Source organism: Aulonocara stuartgranti (assembly GCF_965226115.1).
Source record: "Aulonocara stuartgranti genome assembly, chromosome: 11".
Lineage (NCBI taxonomy): Eukaryota > Metazoa > Chordata > Actinopteri > Cichliformes > Cichlidae > Aulonocara > Aulonocara stuartgranti.
The window spans coordinates 14,738,360-14,748,366 of record NC_138947.1 but is presented as its reverse complement, the minus strand read 5'-3'; the positions used below and the strand labels follow the sequence as shown (position 1 = coordinate 14,748,366).

Sequence of the window (10,007 nt, the reverse complement as noted above, 5' to 3'; positions counted from 1 at the left end):
AGAAAAGGTTTTTGAGGTAGTAGCTGTATTCAAATGATTGAAACACAATCACCCCCTCTCCCCGGTACCAATATTTCAGCTACAGAAATGACAATACTTTAAAAAAAAAATTCTTACTTCCTATGCAGCACTCAGTCAAATGTTAAAATGAAATGGTTCAATTCACTACCACAGGTGACTAATACTGTCAAGGTGCAGCATTTTTTTTTTGTAATTTGCCCTCTTCTTATATCGAAAAATCAAACTAGTGTTCCAAGGCTAAGCACAAGAAACTAACCATATGACAAAGCATCAAATCATCCATGGTCTTTTTTTTTTGGAAGAAAATATAATTTTGTAGTTGTACATGTGAATACGGTATAGAGTATCGTGGAAAATTCAAATGTCATACCATTATGGGCAGTTATAGTGTTTATTAATCACTCAGAAGATAAAATGTAAAAAAAAAAAGTCACAAAAAGAGCACCAAAGGTAACAACAAAAACTCAAAATTAGTGTTAACCATTAAAAAAAACCAAACAAAAAAAAAACCCAAAACAAAACAAAATTTAAATACATTTGTAACACTTGGCTCCTTCAAACACTCTGCATCAGACCAAGGCAAGTACGTAAACCGAAATTTAAAAAGCACCAAATGTTAAGGAAGATGAGAAACAAAAAGTTCTAGTAACTAATGAAGAAATATTCTTCTCATTTTCCATCTGATCAGAGTCCGTGTTTCGTTCCAGGACAACCATTTGTTCTCACTTCCTCTTTCTGTCCTGAGAGCACCGTGGACAGTACCTGCATAGCATAAATGAAGAGTGGTGAGGGTGCACACTTTCAACACTCTTATTGAACACATTTGTGAAATTAGATCACAGTCTCAATTTCTTTTAGTTTTGTTTACCATTTGCCTCTCGGTTTGGTTGTCAGCCCCACACATGCGAAATGGAACCACTCAATGGAGCACTGGAAAAAAACAAAAACAGACAAAATACTGGTAAGTGTTGTGCAAGTGAAGCAGTTGGGACAGACAAAAATCAAATTTTTCTAGAACACATGATGGAGAATAATCTGTTCAAAAAGAGCCATCACATGTAATATTCACAGTGTGGCTTCTGCTAATAAATCAGTCACACTGCCATCTGTGACCTTATCCACACAGCGAGGCACCGGGCTGCAGCACCTTAATTTATGGTTAGCATCTTGGAAATGTATGTAAGAGAGAGCCTGTACATGCACTTTATAAAGTATAACAGACACATAATACCATTTCAGCTTCTATTTTTTATTATTAATCTGATTTAATGCTCGCAGAGTCAGCTCTGTATGATACAATTATACTGTCGTGACCTTTTTTGATATGTGGATGGTATTTATTGATATTAAAATAAATAATATCATTCCTTCATTAAAGGGACCAGTGAAGGTACCACATTTTGTGTGCTTTATTAAATGTCACAAAGGGACACACTGTCATTTACTCACTTCCAAATGCAACCTCTCTTCCTTTGTTAAGATGTACAGATGGCTCTTTAAATCTGATAATAGCAGGGCTCCATCCACTTAAAACGCCATTATAAGCAAATAAGTAACAGGAAATTAGAACTAGAAGGTGATTTACTACATATTAAACCACTTTCCACAATCCTCTGGCTTTGCCTTTATTGCATAAATGTGCACTCACCAGACACTTTAATAGGTAGGCCTTGCTAGTACCAAGTTAGACCTCTTTTTGCCATCAGAGCTGCTTAGTTCTTTGTGGCACAAAGACAAGGTGTTGATTACGTTCTCAGAGATTTTGGTCCGAAATGACATGATAGCGTCACACAGTTGCTGCAGATTTGTCAGCTGCATATCCATGAAGCTCCACGATGGTGATGATGTCACATTCCAAATCACTTAATTCAACTTTCTTCCACATTCTGATGCTCAGATGGAACTTCAGCAGGTCCTTGACCATATTCAATTCAATTTTATTTATATATCAAATCAAATCAAATCACTTTTATTGTCACATCACATGTGCAGGTACATTGGTACAGCACATGTGAGTGAAATTCTTGTGTCTATATATATAGCGCCAAATCACAACATAAGTCGCCTCAAGGCGCTTCATAGATACAGAGAAAAACCCAACAATCATATGACCCCCTATGAGCAAGCACTTTTAGCTACGTGCATTGAGTTGCTGTCATTGGCTGGCTAATTAGTTCTTTGCATTAATGAACAGCTGAACAGGTATAAACTACTAAAGCAGCTGCTGTATTTTTTTAATGCAGCCTCATTTTCTTCTCTTTTTTATGCTCCTTTCCTTGATGTGTCTGATTATGAACATTCTTCCCCTGTAGAATAAGCTAAAAACTGACAAGACCAGACATCTTGGAAAAAAAAGCTTTCCACATACCAGGGTTCATACGTCTTTTTCAGGGTCAAATTCAAGCACTTTTTAAGCACTTTCAAGGTCCCTTTTCAAGCTTTTCAGATAACATAGTTCAATTCAACATATAAGACTTTAAGAATGCACAAGCATCTACTTAAAATCTATTGAATTTATCATCTGTGATATTATTATGTACAATTCCAATGTATTTTGTTCATCTCCCTTAAATAAACAGGCAGCCTTAAAGTATGAAATATTCATATACAAATACACATATAAATGTGTGTACTGTCTCAGTGGCTGATTGTGCCCCACAGGTCTCGGTGTGAGCTTGAAGACATGTATGAGTTTTAAGTAGTTTAATGTGCAGGTGCTGAAGATAAACACATTTTGAATGAAAGCCGGGGAACTGATGGCACAGAAACAAGTGGCTATTCTTTGTGACCATATGGATCGGTCCTTCATATTACCATTATTTCAAATACTCCAAAAAGCTGGGGTCCAGGGTATAATTGGCCGTTTTTGACTACTTTTGATTTGGCCTCTATATTTCAACTTTAAAAACTGTTTATCTTGCCAATCTGTTATTTTCTCATTTTGACAAACTGTATCAGCACAATTTATCTAAATTCAGACAAAATTTAAAATACGAGTAGAAAGTGATATTTTTGACTGCAAAAACCACAGGCATGTTTAACGAATCATTTTCATAACTTGAAATGCAAATAGAAATTGTACATTTTTAAAAAATATGCACAGGTTTTGCAAACAAAAAAGTTATATGGTACTATTTACCTAAAAATGCAGCCAAGGCTGAGATGTTTTTTATATAACCATTTCAAACTATTTACAGAACAATCAGGTGTTCTGCATCAAATAAGAAGGCACAAAAATTATTTATGCAACTCCAAAAAATAGTTTGTGTCCACTATAACACAGATGAGAACAGTACAGGGATAAACCTGCAGGTCTGACAGCAGGTGTGTCACACAGCGTTTACACTGCAATCTGCCTTTGGTGGCTTTTTTGCAGCTACTGTCACATTTACTAGTAGAACTGACACACAAAACAAAACAACGACTACACTACACACTAACTACACAAGACAACACACTAACATGAGACTCCAAACACGGTAAACCTCACAAATTTCTCATGTATCAAAACTGTCTCTCTCTCTCTTTCGCTCACTCCTAAAACTTCCCTCTCTTCCCAAACAACCAAATGCCACATGTTGCCATATCATTTTTTTTGATTGGTCAACGTGGTACATTTTTCCACCAATAGGGAAGGAGTGTTTTTTCTTTTTTCACCAATGACTGTTGTTTTTCACTCACAATCAAAGCGTGTTTGCTAGCGCTCTCCTTAGAAAAGGCCGTTTTTACCGTTTCTTCCTGGAGTAAACGCCACTGTTTTATTAAAAACAAAAAACATCGGTTTTACGTGGCCTATCAACACAATTTAAACACTGGTATATAGTTTGAAGTCCGCACGTTCGACCCAAGTTGAAATGGAGACTCTGGGTCTGTCGACCCCAGAGGGTTAACCAGAAAGCCAAGTTAGCTAGTTATGTATCAGGCTAATGTTTAAAGCTTTCACTTGAGTAAATTAACTCATATGACTGCTAAGTAATGTTAGCTAAGTTCACAGCATATTCCATAATAGCGCTGCCATACTGCATCACACTCAGTGCGTTTCAATCATTTCTCCAGCGAGTTTGATAGCTAGCAAAATAATAATCATAATTTTTTAAAAATAGCATGTGTAACGTACACGTACTGGAAAATTATTTACTAGGACTCACCTATCATGCGACTGGAGAGCGCAAACTCAGCCATTGTTGTTTTCCATCAAACACTTATTAAAACAACGACCAACAGGTATGTTAGCGCACACATCCCGACTGTCCGAGGGAGGGGCGGGGTCACATATTGAAACAGACACAAGGCAGCCAGGCGGGGAAATTATGCCTCTACATTTTGCGACTCATTTTATTTCTCTATCTGATAAGAAAACTGTTCAATCAGATAGTTATTTGTGGTGAATGAAATACAGTTACACTTTCAAGCACTTTTAAGCACCACATCTGAAATTCAAGCACTTTTCAAACCTTGAAAAGACAACATTAAAATTCAAGCATTTTCAAGGATTTCAAGCACCCGTACGAACCCTGACATACTGTAACTGGTTAAAACAAACACATGTAACTGCCGCCAAGTTAAAAATATACCGACCATAAGCACTAAATGAAAAAAAACAAAACTGTTTCCCTGTGTTTGGTGGTTCCGAGGACATCAGAGGGATGTGTGTGAGTATTTCACTATAACCAAACCTCTTTTAATTTGGTTCGTATTGAAACAGCAGAACAAAACTCAAATAAAAGTGGGCAATCATTAATATATTTAATTTTGTTATTGCCAAACAAAATGGGATCAGTGGATATGTGGATAAGGACAGCACATTGAACCCAAACAACCGGACATCTCCCTCTCAAGTTCAGTAAAGACAATAAAAAGGGACATTTCAACTTATGCCAAAAGACAACTGTCACAAGCTAAATGAAGCAACTGCAAAGAAAGCATCCCAAGACTCTCTGTGGTCCAGCCTCCTTTGTGTGTTTACACAGAAATGCTCTTTTCTCCAGTGAAAAGAGCCAGAAAACACCAGAAAATATATAAAGCGTTCAGAACACCAGTTCTTGTTTCTGTTACTCTGTATGATTTGCCTTTATATTATGACACTTGAAGTGGGTTATAAAATTGATTTGGTTGTGCTCTGCGACCAGACCTTATCGTTTGGTCTAACTCCCAAAAACTTGCGTACGTCATTGAGCTGACGGTACCATGGGAGGAAGCAATCGAGGAAGCATTTGAGCGTAAGAAGCTGCAGTATGCCAACTTGGCAGCTGAAGCAGAGGACAGAAGTTGGAAGATCAAGGTGCGCCCGGTGGAATTGGGGTGCAGGGGCTTTGTTGCCAGTACAACAGCAAAACTGCTTAGAGAGATTGGGATCAGACAGGCACAACGACAGGCTATAAGAGAATTAGCTAACACTGCTGAGAGGACCAGTTAAAAAGGGCTGACTTCACTTGGGCAGCAAAGGCAGTCCAGCTAACTGTGAGAGAAAAGAAAATATTCCGCTCTTCTTCCCTTTTCTAGGAGGCAGTAGGGAGGAAGAGCGTACAGCCCGATCCGGCAGGGAGGTGTGGGAAGCCAGATCGTGCGCCCCCCTTCCGGCTCTCCTCTCTCCTATCTTGTCCCTTTTCTCTTACTTCTCTCTATCACCTTTTCTATCCCTTTGAAGAAGTGAGGCTCCATAAATGCTAGAGGTAAGTATTATTTCTCAGTTGCAGTGAATAGATAGGAGAAAATAAACTGTAGAAAACTAAACAGAAGAAAGAAGAAGAGAAATAACAATTTAACATAAACTAGTGACACACTCCGTGGCCTGAGCAACCCTGGTAGGCCCTCATTGGACGAGGGTGTCTAGTGATAATGGGCGAAACACCTGATGAATCCAAGGTCCACTACTGACGATGTGTCCCAAATCTTAATATGATAATCTAGATCAAATCTCTAATCTACCAAAAAATTGCAGATTTGCTTGGGTAAAAGACCGAAAGTTTTTTTTTTCTGTATATGTCTGAAATAAAGATACAATACAATACAAAAAAGTTGAGGCACACAACGATATGTGTTGCTGGTAAAGTTCCTGGGCTGCCTTTCCTCAAGATTCTCTCCATTCAAAGAAATGCATTATCAGGGACTATAACATCTAGTCCTTTTACTGAATCATTACTTGTGCTCTAAACCATGTACCCTTTCAAATTTTATAATTTTCTAAGCAGGTTCACTGTACAAATGACAACACACATTCATCAACATTAAATGTAAATGTCCATACCTATCTCATGTGTCCTCTGATTGACTGTAAGAGGGCATTTTAATACAAAACTCACATCAGTGTTGTCACAGCCGATCATCTCGCCATAGGAGACCTGATGACATAGGCAGTAGGTGGGCTCGTTGGGGTCCACTGGCATATCCAGCACATCGGATGGGTGCACGTTCCCAAAGTTGGAAGAAGGGCTGTTGAATTCTCCTCTGATGATTAAAAAATGTTGTATGTGAGAAAAAGAGTATGACACTAACTTAAAAGGAAAAAAAAACAACAATGACGAGACCATCAAAAGCAAAACAATGCACAACGTACGGCTGAAGGAGTTTCACTTTCTTCTGTGCACTCTTAGGACTGCTGTCTTCATCTGAACTCTTCACTTTAGACCTCGTTTTAGCTGCCTTCTTCTCCTTTTGCCTGGAATCTCCTGGGATTACAAAAGCATGCAAGACACGCATTATATTGAGTTTGGATTTACTTAACTGAGCACATAACTGTGGGCAAATACAGTGTTAACCCACCTTTCTTCCCCTTACTAGAGGTGGAATCATAGTCTGTGCTCTCGATTTGCTTTTCCTTCAGGTCAGCCTCAAACCGAGCCAGATCCGTGTCCAGACGTCTGATGTGTTTATCCACCTACACAAAATTCAGGCCATGCTTACTTAAATACAGGGCAGTGTATTTTTCAAGTTATTTTCTCCCAATAAACATGTATCTAAAATATGTTTATTTTCTAAGATACCAACCATTTCATAGGTCTGCATGGCCAGCTGCACCTTGTCATCTCCAAACTCCTTGCATTTACTGTATGACTGCTGGATCTGCCTCAGTATGGACAGCTTTTGCTCAGAGGAGAGAGTCCGGGCATTGGCAGTGTATTCTTTAGCCAGAGAGTCTATCTGGCCTTTAAGATCTAAACAAAAATAAAAATAAAAAAAATAAAAAAAAAAGATGAGAAGAACTTCTAAACAACGCTGTCTGTAATTACAAAGATAATTTTAATACCTCACACAAATAAGTCAAAATGTTTTTGAAAATAACACAATTGGATATTCAGTTTTCTTATTTAACAAGCATAAAACCAGCAACCTAAAACAGTAAATTATGATCTTAAGGCTTCAAAAATGTTAATAAACTTTTGGGTTCTATACATTCATCTTCTTCTCCTTATCTGTTTCTGGTTGCTGGGGTGGCTTGAGCCTATCCCAGCTGCCAAAAGCAGGATACACCCAGCACAACACTGACAGACGGACAACAAATTTAGAATCACCAATTAATCTAACTCCATGCATGTCTTTGAACTGTGGGAAGACGTCAAAGCACCCGGAGAGAACCCATACAAGTACGAGGAGAACATGTAAACTTCAGGCAGAAGGACTTCAACTGGATTTAAACCCAGGACCTACTTGCTGTAAGTAGACAGCACTAACCACAACCAAACCTTTAAAAATGTTTTTGTTTAGCACATATAAATACATAATAACACACCTAATTGTTTTCACTCTGTATAATTATTATTGTTATTATTATTAATATTATTTTTATTTATTTTATTTTGATCATTTATTTGTTTTGGGGTTTAAAAATAATATTTAAATAAAGATGACTTAAAAATGTTATTATGTGACTCCTCATCACACATTAAGATAGGGTTCGAGCTGTGTCAATGTAAGAGCACTAAATAAAAATACATCCAAGTGTTAAAGAAGAACAAGACAAATAATAATAATAATAATAATTAGGGGCTTTTTTTCGTTAGTAATCTAATGATTCCTCGGACTTTCGTTGGGGTCCCTGTGTGGGGGTAACCCATTTACCTCCATTTAAGGACCGTGTTTTGTGGGTTAATGAAGATCCGTGTTCACTGAGCTTACCCTCTGTGCGTTGATCTAGATCCCTCATCAAATTAAAGTTCCTCTGCAACTCGAAGGGCAGGTTTTCTATGCCTGGTGTGGCAGGAAGGCAGGAGAACAAAGATTTTTAAGACATCAACACGAAACAATGAAATAACAACACTGGCTAGCTCAATCTAATGTCTGAAGTGATGCTTTTTCGGTTAAGCTTTAAAATTCTCAAGCACCCCATTAAACAACAAGTGGCACAAATACAGCTGACTATGAATGCTAACTGCATTTAACTTGTGCCAGTAGTGGCAATACAGGATGCTTGCGAGCCTTTCTTTGCTCCCTTGCGACGCGCTATTCCAGCAAATAGACTGAGCCTAAACCGCTAACCGTTAGGAAACCGTTAGAACATTCCCTTCCGCGCTGAAGCTGATCAGGAGATACACTACACAAAGAAATTAAACTATAAAACGACTAAGAATGTTTTTCAATGCGTCAGAAACACATGCAAATTCACTTACTGTCCAAATAATGCTCCAAATACATTCCCGCCGCCATCTTGGAAAATGTAAACAACACAGCTTCCGGACCGAGATAGAGCTGATCTGATTGGTTATCTCCAGAGCGCACCCAACACCGAAGGAAGAATCAACTGCCATCCAAAGTACGGCCAATTACAGGTGTAATACTCAAATTATCATATAGGTAATAAACAATAACAGGTATGCAAGAGCGTCCAAGATGTACTCCGTTTAGAGATGGTCTTTTGTATTTTTATCAAGGTTATTATAGTTAATCTATATTATAGTTACAGGCCTCCCAAATACTGCACAGACTTTTTTAATGACCTCAGTGAACTGCTGTCTGTGATCTGTGTTGATTTTGACTGTGTAATTATTGCTGGGGATTTTAACATTCATGTGGACAACCCTCAGGACAAAGGGACTAAAGACCTGAGTAACACTCTGGGCAACTTTGGGCTGACTCAGCATGTAACAGAGGCCACACATAATAGAGGACACACTCTTGACCTACTGATCTCCAAAGGCCTGAGCATTTCAAAGGTTACTGTGTCTGATGTGGGCCTGTCTGATCATTACTGTGTTTTCTTTGAAAGTAAAATCTCAGCCCACACAAATATCTCAACAACAGTGATCACAAAACGGTGTATAACTGAACACAGTAGTGCAATTTTTAACCAGGTCTTCCCATTAACACCTGACCTGCCCAGAGGGTCAGTCAATGAGCTCGTCAATAGCTTCAATGCTAACATGTTAAATGTAATGGACACTATTGCTCCCATTAAGGTGAAGGTTATCTCTGGAAGGAAAAAGTCTCCATGGAGAAACTCCACACTGGTGAAAAATGAAAAAAGAGAGTGTAGGAAAGCTGAGCGCAGATGGAGAAAAACAAACCTCCAGGTTCATTATGACATTTATAAAGAGAAACTTCACAATTATAATTTACAACTGAGGAATGCAAGGAGGTCCTACTTCTCTGACATCATCACTAAAAACAGCCATAATGCTCGGGTCTTATTTTCTACAGTTGACAGGCTAACAAACCCTCCTGTGTCAGTGGCAGCTGAACTTCATTCGACCATGGCCTGCAATGACTTTGCCAAATTCTTCACTGAAAAAATCCAAAAAATTAGACAAGCAATTGGTACATCAACAGCAGATCCAGGATATGTACTGTGTCCACCAAAAAACTGTTTAAACACCATGAAACAGTTTCAACCTATTAACAGCAAAGACCTGGAGGACATCTTAGGTCAACTGAACTCCTCCTCCTGCTGTTTAGATGTCCTGCCAACAAGTTTTTTCAAAAAGGTCTCAAAGACTTTAGAGTCAGACCTGTTACAGATCGTCAACTTTTCTTTATTATCAGGTGTGTTTCCA

At 38.3% G+C, this 10,007-nt stretch overlaps 1 protein-coding gene across 1 annotated transcript; it reads right to left on the bottom strand.

Annotated features, from left to right (window-relative positions):
* Window positions 1-7: 7 nt before the first annotated feature.
* ing4 (inhibitor of growth family, member 4) lies at window positions 8-8,735 on the bottom strand. Its single transcript, XM_082553135.1, has 8 exons — window positions 8,628-8,735; window positions 8,137-8,208; window positions 7,009-7,175; window positions 6,784-6,898; window positions 6,578-6,689; window positions 6,324-6,468; window positions 890-951; window positions 8-783 (listed from the first exon to the last, which is right to left on the bottom strand). The coding sequence occupies exons 1-8, from the start codon at window positions 8,662-8,664 to the stop codon at window positions 744-746; spliced, it is 750 nt and encodes a 249-aa protein (XP_082409261.1). The 5' UTR covers window positions 8,665-8,735; the 3' UTR covers window positions 8-743.
* Window positions 8,736-10,007: the final 1,272 nt, after the last annotated feature.

Coding starts and splice junctions, on each gene's coding strand:
- ing4 (XM_082553135.1), bottom strand. CDS start 8,664: ATGGCGGCGGGAATGTATTTGGAGCATTATTTGGACA. Junction 8,209..8,627: donor TTTGGAGCATTATTTGGACA/GTAAGTGAATTT, acceptor CTGCCACACCAG/GCATAGAAAACCTGCCCTTC. Junction 784..889: donor ACCAAACCGAGAGGCAAATG/GTAAACAAAACT, acceptor TATGCTATGCAG/GTACTGTCCACGGTGCTCTC.